Source organism: Arachis hypogaea, chromosome 12, assembly GCF_003086295.3.
Source record: "Arachis hypogaea cultivar Tifrunner chromosome 12, arahy.Tifrunner.gnm2.J5K5, whole genome shotgun sequence".
In the NCBI taxonomy this organism is placed as follows: domain Eukaryota; kingdom Viridiplantae; phylum Streptophyta; class Magnoliopsida; order Fabales; family Fabaceae; genus Arachis; species Arachis hypogaea.
The window spans coordinates 3,939,713-3,956,032 of NC_092047.1; the positions used below are offsets into that span (position 1 = coordinate 3,939,713).

Genomic DNA, 16,320 nt, shown 5'->3' on the forward strand with positions numbered 1-16,320 from the left:
ACTTTACTGGAATACAAAAATGAAAGTGAAGAATCATCCTCTTCCAAAAGGGAATATAATTCATTAAGTATTTTCATGGCATTGTCAGCGGTTAAAATGCTTTAAACAAGAGTTGGCTTGGCTGATCAAGAAGATCCAAGAATGACAACAAACATTTTCTTTTAAAAATATGAAAAACAGAAGATCATAACACCATACAAAGTTGAATTTGCTGCATCACTTATAAGTAAGAACTTAGTAATTTACTTCTTACACATCCCCATCCATCATTTTGGGTTTCTACACTGAGTCCCTTCCGCCCAATATCAAATTGTTCGCTCAAACCAAGTTCTGCCATGAGAAGACAAACATGAGTGAGAAATTCTCCTCCTCTTCGGAGTTGCTGAGCATGTGCCTCCCATTCACACTGACTTGCAGCATAAGTAAGCATCTCTATCCACACATTACAAATCACTTCCCATGAAACTCTCTGATCTTCAATCTGTGAAGCAAGGCGGCAACCTTCATGGAGCAAAGACTTGCCAGTCTTTTCCACTCGAAGTTGTTCGAGTGGCTGGTGACACTGCGTGTACATTTGAATCAGCAATGTTGAAGCGCTTGCAGCATCTTTCACCGGCAGCTGCTCACGCTGCAATATCCTTATGGCTTCCCTGAAAGTGTTCCGAACGTGAGTAATCCTGTTGATCCATTTAGGCAGCATGAGTGGACGCAGGAGTAAAAGATACAACATATAATTTGATATTCTTTTGCTCACTTCCCTGTAGTCCTTTTCGGATTCTTCTGTTCTAGAGTGGTAGCATATATCAGTTGCAATATGCCAAATGAGTAAGCTATGACCGAATTCCACCTCAACACTCCAGCCAATATTTTTTATTGAAATGGAAGCATTGTCACCTTTATAAGAGAGCAATTTCTTGAGAAAATTGTAATCAAATCCTTGTTCTTTGTACAGCTCTTGTTTTTGTGTGAGATGTTTAAAGATAAACTGTTTGAGATCAGCATCAGCATCTTCCCATGTCCTTTGCCTGTATAATTCCATCACAAAGTAGCTTCTGAAAAGAAAATCATTTCGAATGCATCTTGTTACCCTCTTCTTCATGCAAAAATTCAACAAGTTGTGTTGAGCTAACTGCCCTGACCACCTTTTCCGACAACGAGACAAAACCCAGCATATGAAATTCTGCAGTGAACTATGCTTGTTGACAACTAGCCAATTCAAAGTCCAATCCGACAAAACAAGGGACACAAATGCATAAAGCTCGAGTAAAAAAGCCCCAATAAATAAACAATATGTTATAGGAACATCAACCCTTGAGTACTCATGCTCATGAACATTAAGGAAGACAACATATGAAGCTAAAGCAGACACTATGGATAAAACACAAAACGAAAAATGAGACCTAGTAGAGAGTAAATTATAGTTGATTTCGTGTAAAGCAAGTCATACAAAAACAATTGGTAGGTTCGCTGACCCTCAGCGAACCTTAGGCTCAGATTGGCATAGAGACGCTTGAGAACAGGAAACAAGTAGTATCCTCTGTGAACATACTCCAGCTCGGCATTGGCATAAGAAAGCTTGAGATTTGGAGGTTGTATGGCCGGAGCGGAGAGCAAAGATTCTTCAAGTTGTTCGGCGCTAGCGGATCTCAGAACCCAAGTGCGCTCTGCATACTTAATGATCCCGGAAACAAACACTGCAATGGCTATAAAAGTCAAGGCAGTGGTGCTCCAAGATCTTAAGTAGATGTAGAAGGCCACGGAAACTTGGACAAGTAGACCGAGCAAATGGCGTAGCCATAAGGTGTTGTCTTCTAAGGCGTAAGCAGTGATTGTGTCGGGGCCGCCGAGATGGAGGAGAAGGAAGGGAGCCCAAATGGTCTGCAGGGCGTGGTTCCTATCTTGTGTGCTCGCGTCTCCTTGGTTGTTGGCAAGTGTGCCCAAAGAAACCGTGGCTAACCAATCTGCTGACAAATATGTTACCCAAACGACGAAGCGGATGAAGCCACCACGGGCACGCTTCCTCCATGAGCCACAAATGATGAGGACAACCTGCCATGTTAGGCTTAGCAAAACCAGCCCCCTCAGCTCCCATTCGTTCCACAGATGTCGCACGTGTTCTGGGAAGATCTCCATGTTCTCAATTAAAAATACACTTGGAAGTAAGAACGTGAACCTCTCCAAGCTCCTCTGTCACGGTTTTTATGGTGCACAAGTGCTGAAAAGACTTAGAGGCTAGACAGAGGTCTTGATTGTTTTGTTTTGTCACAGTTTAAAACGCCTCAAAACAGTGGCAAAAGGATGAATCGACTACCTTTTTAGTTTTTACCCACCACAGTCTCATTCGTCGCCACGGTTTTCACGTACATTAATAACGGTTTTAGTCTATTTCTCTTGTAGTGCAACCCAAATTCAAATGAAATACAAGAGAATTAACCAAAGTAATTTACGATTCTACTGTAAGAAAAATTATTTTTAATATTACGCAAAAGATAATAAAGAATAGGAAAAGTATAGGTAAATAATGAAAATATTAAATAATGTAAACAGTAGATATATCGGATATTCATTTTATTAGTGTACGGATGGTTATTTTAATATTAAAATTTAGATGATTAATTTAGAGGTGTAGTTGGTTTTTATTTGATTGGTGGTTATTCATGTTGTTTAAAATAGTCATTATTTCTCTAGCATTCTCCTAAAAAATATACCTTTGCCAACAAGTTATAACTCAAATGATATAATCTCTTATACTTATTTAGAGGTCTTAAATTCGAGTCTCACTTATAATTTTAAAAAAATAAAATAAAGAATATATCCTTGTGTCTTGTATAAATCTCTACACCGAATTCAAACCATGACTAAAAGATTTATATATCTCTTATTTATAAAAGTTAGAGACTTATTTATATTTAAATTTGATGAAAAACTTATTTGTTTTTGTGATAAAAAATAGAGATTATTTATTTTTTTAAATAAAAATTGATAGAATTAATTTTTATTATATAATTATTATAAAATTTATTAGGATACAAATTTTTTGTTTTAAGAGTTAGATAGATTATTTTGTAATTAATTATAGAATTTAAAAATTATTTATTATTTATAATATTTAAACAATTATTTATAATTTTTTTAATATTATCTTCAGGAGAGTTGCCAAGAAATTGCCCTCGGAGGGCCCAATTTGGGTAGGCCAATAATCAGTTGCGACTCACACGGAGTCGCGGACTGTTGGGTCAACCTCGACGACTCAACTCTGTATATATGGTTCAATTGTTTTAGTCCTCTCTTTCTTTCCTTTTTTTAAAAAATAATTAACTTATAAAATTACATTTCTAAATCTAGTTATAAACAAATAGTGCATTACACTACTCAATCAACTGTGTACTGTTTTTTCTTTTACGGAAACTGTGTATTGTTGTACACTGCATGCTGCATAGCACATGTGAAATTATTTGGGTCCGAATGTAATGTTCAAATATTCGAGTAAAAATAATTTTGATGCTTAAGTCAATAAGAATTTTAATAAGTTTTTAGTAAACTAAAATTGAATGGTATCTAAATTTGATGAGGTATTTACTAGGAATGTCAACGGGATAGGACGGGAGACGGGGAATGTCTCCCTGTTTCTTATTTTCGCCTTTAAATTTGTTCTTCATCCTCGTTCTTATTTTCTGGTCGTGGAGAAATATTGTTCTTCATCCCCATTTTTTACGGGTTTCATTTTCTGCGGGACTCCATTTCCCATCTACATAATAATTCTAATTAATTATTAATTTCCATATGAATAGAGCTCTTATACAAAAACTGCAAGATTTTATACAAAAAGTCTAAATGACGCAATGGGGGGACAACGACGAGCCAAAGGACAAAGCAGTGGACGAGGTGGGAGACACGGCAACAAAGAGGAGAATGGACACGAGGACAGAGTTACGAAACGTAACGCCACAAATAGAATTTACGACGCGGTAAGGGTGATGACATGGTGAGGTGTGACAATGCGGTGAGAAAGGTGGCGGGGGTAGTTGCAGAGAGGTTGGATGGAGTATGGACAGTATTAGGAATTTCTTAATTGAAGAAGGGTTATGCAAATAAAGATTAGGAATTTTGGATTTCTATATATATGTGTATGAGAAATGACTAAAAAACATATATAAAAAATAAACTATTAAAAATAATTTAGAAAATTCATAATTTTCGGAAAATAGCGAAAATGGAACGGGAATCCTCGCGCCTGCTTCAGAAAAATTTTGTTTCCCATCCCCATCCCCACAAAAAAAATTCCTCACAATCGAATCTCCGTTCGGGGCAGTCCCCGCAAGAATCCCCGCCATCCCTAGTATTTACAAGAGAAGTGACTTCTGAACCCTTCCCTGATAGTAATAAATGGTTTATTCTCCAATGTATAAAAATGGATTGCACCATTTCCCCCTTGTCGATAACATCACCGTTCCATTGCATACCCTGTAACTAAATTTTGCCCGTTGGCCCAATGATGCATAAGGAGCGTGCCAATGGTTCCGACCTGGCCCCCTAAAATAGACTTGTCCTGAGCTCAAGTCTAACCAAACAAACTAACAGAAAACAGATACATACATTCGCGAGTGGCGTTCTTGTTATTAATATTGGAGTTCCGCTACGTACCTTCCTGGGTTCTCAAACACTCAAACAATCAGAAAACAAAGTGATTACCATGGGCAATAATCGCGATACAGTGATCATGGCAGGAGCAAAGGTTTTGGAGAACGCGGAATCTCATCATGAGCCGAGGGCATCAGAGATATCCCTTGCTGTCCTGGATGTCATCGAAGACGCAGAGAAGAAACAAGTGAAGCATCTACAAGTGAAGTCATGGTTTCAGGGCATCAAAGATCTATGCTATGAGTTAATTGATGTTTCTGAAGAATTCGAATTAGTGCAACAGGCGAAGAGGTTACGCTTTGTAGGCCTTCCACTCCTTCAACACCGTAAGGTGAGAAGAATCATTCGTGAGTTTGAGACCCTAATTAAAGACGTCAGCGACTTGAAACTTAGTTCGAGTTCGGAACTACCAGTACCCGAGGCTGAGCTCGAGCCAGTAAATCTTCATTCGAATATTATTGGCAAAGAACTCCTGGTTGGTCGAGATGCTGAAATTCAAGGCTTAATTAGAAGGTTGACTAAGGGATATCATAGATGCATATGCATTGTTGGTGAAGAGGTTGGAACAGGAAAGACAGCACTAGCCCGAAGTGTCTACAACAGTACTCAAGTGAAAAGTAAGTTTCATTTCATGGCATGGGTAACTGTCTCTCGACAATTCAATGTGAAGCGAATTGTTAAGACTATGCTGGAATTTGCTCCTGAAAAACCAGAGTACGTTGGTGATGAATTTGAATTATTGGAACTTGAGCTTCATAAGTTCGTAGTGGACAGGGAAGTCCTTCTTGTTCTGGACGACGTCGTCAAGCTCGATTCGAACCACTTGTCAGATCTAATGAACGTCTTCCGTAGTTCCTCGTGTAGAATTTTGATAACCACGAGGAAGAAGGAAGTCGCAGAAGTAGCAAAAGAAGTAGAAGAATCCACACACACCGTGTTTATGACAAGTCTCTCCCCGGAAGCTTGCTGGTCAATTATCAAACATAACGCATTTGGTGATGATCTGAAGAATGAGTCAACCGTGGAAAGGATATTCGGCCAAGTTGGAAGACAAATAGCAGAAAAGTGCGAGGGGAAGCCAGTTGTTGCTAAATCTTTTGGTGTTATGTTGCGTGGCAGATCTTACGAAGAATGGCATCATGTAATGATGAGTGAAAAGCTGTGGTGGTACGACTTGACATCTGCATCCATGTTGAGTGAATACTTGTATTCTAGAATGCCTCCTGCTTTGAGACAATGCTTGCTGCATTGTTCCATCTTCCCTAAGAATCACTCCATTCAAGTTGACAAGCTCGTCAAACTGTGGATGGCACAGGGCTTTATTGCCTCCCATGAAGAGGACAAGATGGAAATACAAGGCTGGAAATACGTCAAACAATTGCGAGATTGCTCTGCCTTCCAAGAATTTGAACCGGATGGCGAGGGCGCCTTCGTATGCAAATTGGAGGAAGGAATGCATGAATTTATCCAAGATCTTGCGCGAAACGAATACTGCATAAAGTTTCTTGATGAAGGGGCAACCGTGGAAGAGTCCGGTGACAGTGACACCTTAACAAAGCCTCCTCGCTATCGTCACTGTACCCTGTGTCTTGAAGATCAAACCTCTTTCCCAGATTCAATTGACAATGCAGGTAAACTACACACTCTAATGGTTTTGTCCGAGTCTTCCGACATAGATCCAACAAATCTTGCCAGCCTTCTGTATTCTATGAAGAGGGTCAGGGCGTTGGATTTGAGCTCTTGTGCAATAAAGGAGCTTCCGTTGAAGGCAGCTGAATTGCTACATCTAAGGTACCTTAACCTGTCTTTCAATCATGAGCTAAAAAAGTTGCCTTCTGCAATAAGTAATTTGCTTAATTTGCAAACTTTAAATCTCAACGGATGTGATAGTCTTCAGAAACTGCCAAAAAGTATAGGAAAATTGATCAAGTTGCGACATCTTGAGATTCTCTGGACAGCAAGCCTTAGCTACCTACCAAAAGGGATTGCAAGCTTAACCTTGTTGAGAACCTTAAATCGATTCTTTGGGAGCAGTGGTGGTGCTAGCAGAAGCAAAGCATGCAGTCTTGGAGATTTGGAAAATCTAAATAATATCGAAGGGTGTCTTACCATAGATGGATTGGGTGGTGAAACTAAAATTTCTGAATCTACAAGAGCTGGTCTAAAGAACAAGAAAAATCTGCGTGGCTTGGAACTGTGGTTTTCAAAGGTAGGATTGAAGGGCGACGATCAAGTCCTACTTGATAGTTTAGAAGCACCTCCCCAATTGCAATTCCTTGGAATATTTTTCTACCGAGGAAGTTCATTCCCCAACTGGATGATTGAACTGAATGAGCTAAAACATCTAATGCTTGTTAACTGCAGTGAATGCAATGTTTTGCCGCCTTTAGGGAAACTCCCATTCCTTGAATCACTTGAGATCAAGAATATGCCTAATGTGGAGATGGTAGATTTCCAATTTCTGGGAATAGGATTAAACCATGAGGATGCTGGCAACGAAGGCTCCTCATCTGATGAAATTGCATTTCCCAGATTGAAAAAGCTTCACTTCATAAAGTTGGATAAGTGGAAAGGGTGGACTGGAATCAATGTTGATGGTGGAGATAAGAAGATTATGCCTCTACTATCTTCTTTGTCAGTTGTAAACTGTGAAAAGTTAGAATCACTTCCTGACTACATCAAGAGGAAGGAAAATCTGAAACCAGTTATTGAAGGATGTCCTTTGCTACCAGAAAACAAAAAGGCACAAGAATAGATGAAGAGCATGGAGTTCAAGAAACAAAGCAGATTAAGGTAAGCTATTCTTCAACCTGTCCTATAGTAAACATTGTTGGAGTTAATATCTTCTATTAGGTAGCTATATTTCTTTGTCAAATATGTGGATTCTGCATAGCATACAACTGTATTCATAGTTTCAGTTTGCTTGTTTTGCAATTTATGTACATTCATTTTAAGCTAACACTTTAAATAGACTCAGCAATAATTTTTTAAAATGATTAGAAGTTACTTCTTACACTTGTTAGCAAAACTATGCTTGTCAGTACCTATTAACGTTATTATTCCTCCTTACCTGTTAATCAGGTTCAGTTTAGTGTGTTCAAAATCTGCAACCACTGTGGAGTCTACAAAGAATGTTGCACAGATGTGTGTTTTCAACTTTTCTGTGCTCTAGACTAAAAAATCTATTAAGAAGTTGAAGATTGAAGGTCTGTGGTGTCTGGTGCCGAAATTAAAGTCCAATTTCTCAATAAATTGTGTCCAGATATGATAGCACAGTTGTGTGATTTCAACTCAGTTTGGCAAACATCTAAGCTTTGCTACTATGATCATGATGTAGTAAGTTATGGCTATGTACTTGCATGACTATTGAGTTTGCTTTCTATATTCTGTGAGATTTCACTGTAATTTTCCTCTTTCCATGTGTTTCCTCAGAGAACTTGTAACACCATGATTCTGAATATAATTAGTAGCCTTCTCAGTTTGAAGTAAAATTGGTGGTTTTTATTTTTGGAAAGTAGTAAAATTTGTATAAACTATAAACTAGATTGACTATTAATCATGAATATTACTAATTTACTATGAGTTTTATATCGATTATTGTAAGAACAAAATGCTATTATTATATATATACCACTATGGACTATGGTTTCTATTTGTTGGTGATTATTGGCTTGTCATATTATGGTTCTGTAAAATGATGGTAGAGTTTGCACAATGTTAATGGTGTGCCGTAAGTGCTGTGTATTTCTTTTTCTCCAAAAAGATAGTCAAGATATTCTATTTCATCAGTGTTGGAATATGCTCGAAAGGTATAATCTTTGTAGTAAGTTGACTAAGTTCTGTGTATTTCTATTTTATCCTTTATTTTTAGGGTTAACATTATTAAGCATTTTGTTTCTTGTCAAAGCAATATTTGTTTATTGATTTATATATCTTTTAGGTTCTGAACAAGAACAATAACCGTGTCTTGAAATCATATTGATGATCAATGCAACTACATAGCTACCTTGCTCTTTGCACGAGTCAAGAAAGCGTTTTTCCTCCTAGTGGAATTTGCAGGGAAAGATTATTGAGATTTTAGATCCCTATTCAAAGCAAATTGTAGGTTTGGAACTAATGGTGTTATATCATTTTTTTATGTGCATGTTTCTAAGGAACCTGGTTAATGCAAATATGCAATGTTTGTTGTATCTACTACCATGCTTTTGAAAGTTTCATATATGTGGAAAATTGAGGCTATGCACATATTATAGGTTCAGTTCAATTGATTGGACAATGTTTCTACAGCATTAGTATCCTCACAAAATATAACCTTAATCAGTGATGGTGAACCTGAAAATGACATACGTTGATCAGTTGATGTACGGAAATTTATGCATCTATGTGTTTAATTGTGGTAACATGGGAAATATGAAGATCAGAGAATTACATGCTCAGAAATATCTACTAAGAAAAATATGTCCTCTTTGATGTGAATAGTGGGGGTGTGGGAAAATTTGGGCCAAATTTGTTCATGCTTCTGCTTGCAACGATGTTGAGGCAGCTGAGGCAGCATGCAGCAATTGTTGCAATACTTCAGAGATACACGTGTCATGTTTCAGTAAGAAGTAGGAACAATGTCCAACCCAATTTGAAAATATTGTACCCTTGTATCCCTTGATTTTCAACTCCTTCAGACAGACCATTGTGCGGTTGCAAACTGTATATCTCTTTCCGTTTGTGTTTGGAACCATATCATCAACTGAACACCATTCTTTGCGCTCTTTGCTTCTTTCAGATCAACAATATCCTCCTACTTCTTGGATTCCATTGTCTTTGCGCTTGCCCACGACAAAGGATCTTAAAATCCCAAAGTGTTTTAATTTGCTCATTTTTCCGGGCATTTCTTTCAAATTTTTCCTAATAATGTAATTACTTAAATGGATACAATCAATTAATTCTTACCTGAATTACGTAATAAATTTCCTTTTCTTTCACTTTGTAGTTGTAGATAGACTTGTAGCTAAAAGTCACTGCTATGTGTGATACTTATCTTCCATATTTTTCAAAAAATCGAATTTGAAGAGGAACATACGAATCACCATGAACTAAATATTGAAATACTGGAATCAAATTTACTGTTTTTACCATCTTCTGCAGGTAGCTTCAGGATTTCAGAAGAATATGGCAGGAGAAAAGCTGTCTTCCTCTCTATCACTACTTCAAATTCAAGACTGTCCTTTGCTCGGAGAACGCTGCAAGAAGAGTTGCTGCTGAACTCTCCGTAAAGGTAACTATAAACTTGATGGATCTATAGTTATTGATATTTGAAATTGCTCTATATGAATCTAATACCAACTCAAATAGACTTTATAGGGGCCTGAAGAGATAGAGAACTACTATGGTCAAGATAAGGATCTGATTTCATTATGGATTCAACCATTAGAATGTGCATTAGGACAGCTTCTGTGGCAGTTGCAACTTGGTGAGCATGTAAGTACTTTTCTAAAAATTTTTCATTGTGGTATTGTTATTTTGATATCAAACTTTTCTCAAGCTGAGTTTATCCCTTTCAGTTCTGTTTTCAAAGCTAAAAAGGATGGCAACAATGTTGAACACATCATTGTGTATTTATCAAAGCAGGTTCTGATCATTTTCTTATGTGAGTGTCTCTCTATATTCCCATTATTAGTGACACATTAAAATGTTCATCATATCATAATTTTATATAAAATTAACGTTTATTAGGAACAGCTTCTAAGAAAAAAGTTTAAAACTTTGCAACAAAATTTCCACAAAGAAAATAATTCCATTGGTCACACAAAAGGCTTGAATGATACTCCTCTCATGCGCTTAGTATACTTTAGCTGGTATTATAAGATTATGTTTGCAAGCTTAATTTGGATATTCCTTTTGAAAATTTGGTAACATAAAATGCTAATTATATTATTGGATTGTAACTGCTAGCTTTCAACTAAACTCTCTATGAGGATTAAGCTTGATGATCAATGGGTATTCAATCTTTTTTTTTTGGTCTTGGGGGTATTCATATTTCATATCGCTCTATCTCGTGCATTTCTTGTGGATATCAACTAAAAATAGATTTTCTAGAGGGCCTGAAGATTTTTTTTGTTAATCTAGTTCGGGGATTTGGGCTGGACTTTTTTTTTTCAGATTGACATATACATCATTGTACAAAAAATTAATGGAACAAATTCCAAGCATGAGTATTGAGTGCTCATTTTATGTTTGATAGGTAGACAGTGTAAAACATAGTTATTTTTAACCTCTGTTATATTATATAATTAGATGTATGTATAAAATAACGAGAACGCATCAAATTAAATTCAATAAGAAATGACATAAAAAGCAAGAAAGATCTAATTTTCAAGAGGGTCTGAAGATGAAATTCTGAAGTAAATTTTTTTTGTTAATCTACTTCGGGCTGGGCTTTTTTTTCAAATTGACACATACATCGTTGTACAAAAAAATTGATGGAACATTGCTTTTGGGATGAATTCCTAGCATTAGTGCTCAGTTTATGTTTGATATAGGTAGACTATGTAAAACGATGAACCACATCCTTTTTTTTTTGAAGATTATTTATACAGTTAATGTAAAACATAGTTATTTTTACCATTGTGATATTACGTAATTGAATGCGCGTGTAAAATTAATTTATACTGATAATATATTAAAATTAAATTCAATAAGAAATGACATAAAAAGCAAGAAAGATCTAAACAGAGAAAACAGAATTCCAATTACATGTACCGATGATGTTCTAATATTACATTGAACTTGTTAAATATCTTTTTCTTGACAAAGGTATGTTTGTTTTCACTATTACCAACCCAAGTAAATGTTAGGTCCCAAAAAATAATAATAACATCAACATGAGCTGCTCCTCACTAATATTAGCATTAAGAGTATCCAGATGCTCATTTTAAATAAAAGCAACCTCAGTGAGCGATAAAATTTGTAGAAGACCGAGTAAAGATTTACTTCATTTGACAAACAAATTATGGACCATCTTGTTATTAGATAAATAAATATTTGTTTCTATGGTTTAATAAACTAAAGTTGATTCATCTGACCAATCACCTAATTAAAGATTGATAACTATTACCTTTGTCGTGATTCATGCCACAGTTGAAGCCTTCCTCAACTTGCAGTTTTGTTGCATCTTAGAGACTTAAAAAGATACAATAAAAGTTCAAAACAAACTATCTAAGACTAAGGCATTAAATTATTAAGACAAGTACCATGCATTCTTGTTATTAATAACTTAATAATATAAGGGTAATGCTAGGGAGATAAAAAAAAAACAGCCAGAACTTACTTTATTTAGCATTCATTAATTATCGCAACAATTAATATGTTACCATGATATACATACAAAAATCTGGTGCCAAAATGCTCTTAGTTTATATAGTAAGTTTCCACAAAGACTAGTAGTGTCAATTGGTGACGCGGAAACAACACCACTTGCAAGAAAGAATTAAAAAATGAGTTAGAGCAAAGCCAATTAAGCACTCCATTTCTATGAATTTTCTAAGTTACCTCGGAGACCGATACCGTGTCTTGTTGCTATAAGGAATCATTGACCGCGTCTAAGTATATACCACTTTTTTTGGAAAGCTTTCTTGGGTTAGAGTATAATTAAGATCAATTAGCATTATTTAGCATATTTAAATATTAATTATAGGATATGTTATTTTTATTATATCGATTTTTTAACACTTATAAATACTCTTCTATATTTTATCATGAGGAATGCTAGGGGCCAGCAATTTTGGTGTTTTGTAACCATCAATTGGCCATCAATAGTATTTTTAATGGTGTGAGATTATATCTAATGGTGGAGATCACTCACTTTTGATTTGATGGTTAAGTGCTGGCCAGAAAATACAAAAGTTGGTGGCCTCCTAGACTTTTCCATTTATCATTTCACACAACTTAAATACACTCAAACCTTTTCTCTATCGTCCTCTTTTACCTTTCTAACACTTGGTTTTAACTCTCTAGAATTTCTTGATAATGTATTTCTCTAAGAAGACAACAATATTTACATCCAAAAATTCAATAAAAGAATCATTATGATAATTACCGAATGCTGTAATTACCTAATGCACGTTTAAATTTTGGTCGTGCATCAGTTGAAAAATGCTTCCTCAACTTGCAAATCTAATAGCTTTATAGCATCCCTGGGAACTAAAAACACAGAATGTGCATACAAGGAGAAAAATCATCGTTTCTACCAACAGCCACATTTTTCCAACCAAAAACGTGGCCACAAAGTAAGCGTAGCAATTGATACCAAAATACGTGGCTATAGAAAATTGTCCACAGTTGAACAGGTGACCATTTGAAAAGCGTGACCAGTTATAGCCACATTTTTCAGCTTTTCAGTACACTTCTAATTAAAACATGGTATAAGACAAATTTTCTTGTAGTAATATAACCGGAAAAAAAAAAAAAAAGAAAACTGAATTCAATTTGGTTGTACTCAACTTAAGAATATGGATTAACAATTTGGTTGTCTCTACTAGCTAGGAATATATTATTGAAAAAGTAAGGATATAATGGATTATGTTTTACAAATGTAACCTTACTTCATGTATTAGAGCATGAATTCCATAAGTAATCTGCAGGATCAAGCATCATGATCTTAACAATCTTTAATCTGACTGCTCAAATAATTGCATTTATTATTGGTTGCATATTTCACTGTCATTGATTTTTGGTATCAATATTAGTGTGAAATATAATTTTCATATAGATTTGTTGTCATGCAAGTATATTTGCTACTAATTATTTTATTTTCTGAGTAATTACCCAAATCAGTCCCCAAGGATTTTAAAAGTGGACACTTTAGTCCCCAAGAAAAATTAATACACAGATTAGTCCCCAAGGTTTTATTTTGGCGGACAAATCAATCCCAGTTCATTTTTCGGGCAAAGTAATTACCAAAATCAGTCCCTAAGGATTTTAAAAACGGACATTTAGTTCCCAAGAAAAATGAATTGGGGACTGATTTGTCCGCCAAAGTAAAATCTTGGGGATTGATCTGTGTATTAATTTTTCTTGGGGACTAAAGTGTTCGCTTTTAAAATCCTTGGGGACTGATTTGGGTAATTACTCTTATTTTCTTTTACAAAATGTACATATTTTCTTTTATTAACCGTACTAGCTATTACCTTGGTTGTGCAAAAGTTTGAAACCTTGCTCAAGTTGCAATTTTCATTTGTTACATCTCTCTCGGAAATAAAACACGAAAAATGATCATAAACTAAGCATAAGACGTTTGTTTGGAATGCTAAGAATTAGAATTCATTGAAGAATTGAATTTTTTTATTGTTTTGGAACAATTTAAAATGAATGATTTGAATTTTTTTGAGAATTTCAATTCTCATCTTTCGACCAAAAGGGAATTCTAATTTTCAAATTTACTCACACACTCTTTAAACTTGAATTCTATTCTATTAATATATTATAGTCATTTCAAATTATAGAATTGAGTTTCAAATATAAATAAATTTTTTTCTTAAAAGAAATAGAGTTAAATGGTTTCCAAACAACTTCACAAAGGTGCTTAAAGACAGGTACCGCGTGAAGCCAATGTCTAAACACTTAATTTCCACGAAGACTAGTTTCCATTGGTCACGCTCTAGATTTTTTGAATACTTTGTTTCATCCTTCAAAGAAGAAGAAGAAGAAGATAAAAATGAAGTCAACTGCAAAGTCAGCTATGCACTCCACTGCTTAAAATTATCCCCTATTATTGCTGAATACCTTTACCTTGCAGCATTATTGCACTCTCTTCTTTACATTCTCAAAATCCAATCACTCACTCATTCATTTCCTGTTGTTGTGATCATCATACCATGGCTGGACCACTATTTTCTGGAGGTTTAGTTTCTGGCTTGGCCAACGTTGTTCTAGACAGGCTCAGTTCACATGAGTTTGTCTTGGTGTGGGGCAACAAGCTGGTTGAGAGGCTCAGGACTGCTATCCGGGTTGCAGAAGATCTGGCTGCTAACATTGAGCAGGAGCAGTTTGGAAACGAACTTGTGAGAAAATGGCTTGATAGTTTCAGGGATGCTCTCTACACTGCTAATGATTTGCTGGACGATGTGCTCACCAAAGCCGCCACTCAAAAGGTGGTACGTTTCTGGCGCTTTAACTACGTCAATCCTGAAGGTAGGCAGACAGTAGTAGATAAGATGCAAGAGGTGGTTGAAAGAATAGAAGAACTTGCGAAAAGGGAATCTAGCCTTGGTCTCATATTTATTCCAACGGGTAGCCCCTCATTGAGATTGAGACCTCCATCCACTTCTCTTGTGAAGAGGAATGTGTTCGGCAGGGATGGTGACCAACAGGCACTAATCAAGATGCTCAATGACAACAATCATCATAACTTGTCCGTCATCTCTATTGTTGGTATGGCCGGGGTTGGTAAAACTACTTTAGCACAATGCCTGTACAACAACATGGATGTGAGGATGGAGTTTGATCTAAGAGCATGGATTTGTGTTTCTGAACATTTTGATGTTGTTGACGCTACAAAGAATATTATAAAACGGATCTCTTGGGGTGTTTGTAGTCTTGACAGCTTTGATTTACTTCAACAAGATTTGAAGGAAAAACTGTTAGGAAAGAAGTTCTTCATTGTTTTGGACGATGTTTGGAGTGAAGACGCTGACAAGTGGAATAGTTTTATCACCCCTTTTCAACATGGGAGAAAGGGAAGCACTATTCTTCTAACTACCCGCAAGGTAAATGTTGGTTCAGGGATCCAAAATTGTAACTCATACCCTCTTGAGAAACTGTCGGATGATTATTGTTGGTCTATTTTTGCGGATAATGTATTCTTTCCTAAATTAAATGGAGTTCAGACCTCGAAAGAATCGGCAGAAAGATTGTCGAGAAATGTGATGGCTTGCCGTTAGCTGCAGAAACACTTGGAAGCTTTTTGCGCGCAAAGCATGATGCGAGGGAATGGAATAAAATACTATCGAGTAACATTTTGCAAATTCCTACGATAGAAATAAGGTTATGTCTTCATTATTAACAAGTTACTATCATCTGCCGACATATTTAAAACAATGTTTCATTTATTGCTCGTTGTTCCCAAAAGATTATTATTTGATAAAGATGAACTAATCTTGCTGTGGATGGCCGAAGATCTGTTACCACCACAACGGCGGAGAGAGAGTTTAGAAGAAATTGGTTGTAAGTGTTTTGATGAACTAGTTTCCAGATTATTTTTCAGAAAGATTCAATTTCATCACAATTATTTTGTGATGGATGATATCTTGCATGAGTTAGCAATACATCTTGCTGGAGAATTCCATTGCAACTTGGAAAACCTTGGTGAAAATGAGGAGATAAAGATTCAGACTCGGTATTTGTCCTTTGGAATGTTGAATAGTCGTAATTCCATTGCTAAATTGGAAAATCTAACGACATCCTTGTGTGTGGACGATTTGTTTAGCATGGAAAGCATAGCATCAAATTTAAAAAACTTGAGAGTTTTATCCTTTTGTAAACTTGATGTATTGCCTGAAATAATAGGTGAATTGATTCGTTTACGCTATTTGAATCTCTCTTGGACAAATATTAAGACACTGCCAGAGTCGTTGTGCAACTTGTACAATCTACAAACATTAATGTTGTATGAATGTACCAAGTTGACCA

General features: G+C 35.9%; 3 protein-coding genes across 6 annotated transcripts; 2 read left to right on the forward strand and 1 right to left on the reverse strand.

The window, feature by feature from the left end:
- Nucleotides 1-220: 220 nt before the first annotated feature.
- On the reverse strand, nt 221-2,133 carry LOC112729527 (uncharacterized). Its single transcript, XM_025779700.1, has 2 exons — nt 1,473-2,133; nt 221-1,368 (listed from the first exon to the last, which is right to left on the reverse strand). The coding sequence occupies exons 1-2, from the start codon at nt 2,131-2,133 to the stop codon at nt 221-223; spliced, it is 1,809 nt and encodes a 602-aa protein (XP_025635485.1).
- A 2,239-nt stretch (nt 2,134-4,372) lies between these two features.
- Nucleotides 4,373-10,371, forward strand: LOC112726452 (putative disease resistance protein RGA1). 4 transcript variants are annotated; one of them, XR_011869002.1, is made up of 5 exons: nt 4,379-7,434; nt 7,723-7,977; nt 9,781-9,910; nt 9,988-10,113; nt 10,197-10,371. XR_011869002.1 is itself a non-coding variant. In XM_029290506.2 (2 exons), exon 1 carries the CDS (start codon nt 4,694-4,696, stop codon nt 7,394-7,396), a length of 2,703 nt encoding a protein of 900 aa, XP_029146339.1. In that variant the 5' UTR covers nt 4,373-4,693; the 3' UTR covers nt 7,397-7,434; nt 7,723-8,252. The 4 variants fall into 4 exon arrangements, 1 of the variants encoding a protein (XP_029146339.1); XR_011869004.1 differs by lacking the exon at nt 7,723-7,977; XR_011869003.1 differs by lacking the exons at nt 9,781-9,910; nt 9,988-10,113; nt 10,197-10,371 and adding an exon at nt 8,582-8,758.
- A 4,136-nt stretch (nt 10,372-14,507) lies between these two features.
- LOC112729528 (putative disease resistance RPP13-like protein 1) lies at nt 14,508-15,572 on the forward strand. The gene has a single exon (XM_025779701.1). It carries the CDS (start codon nt 14,508-14,510, stop codon nt 15,570-15,572), a length of 1,065 nt encoding a protein of 354 aa, XP_025635486.1.
- Nucleotides 15,573-16,320: the final 748 nt, after the last annotated feature.

Coding starts and splice junctions, on each gene's coding strand:
- LOC112729527 (XM_025779700.1), bottom strand. CDS start 2,133: ATGGAGATCTTCCCAGAACACGTGCGACATCTGTGGAACGAATGGGAG. Junction 1,369..1,472: donor GAGCCTAAGGTTCGCTGAGG/GTCAGCGAACCT, acceptor TTTTATCCATAG/TGTCTGCTTTAGCTTCATAT.
- LOC112729528 (XM_025779701.1), top strand. CDS start 14,508: ATGGCTGGACCACTATTTTCTGGAGGTTTAGTTTCTGGCTTGGCCAAC.
- LOC112726452 (XM_029290506.2), top strand. CDS start 4,694: ATGGGCAATAATCGCGATACAGTGATCATGGCAGGAGCAAAGGTTTTG.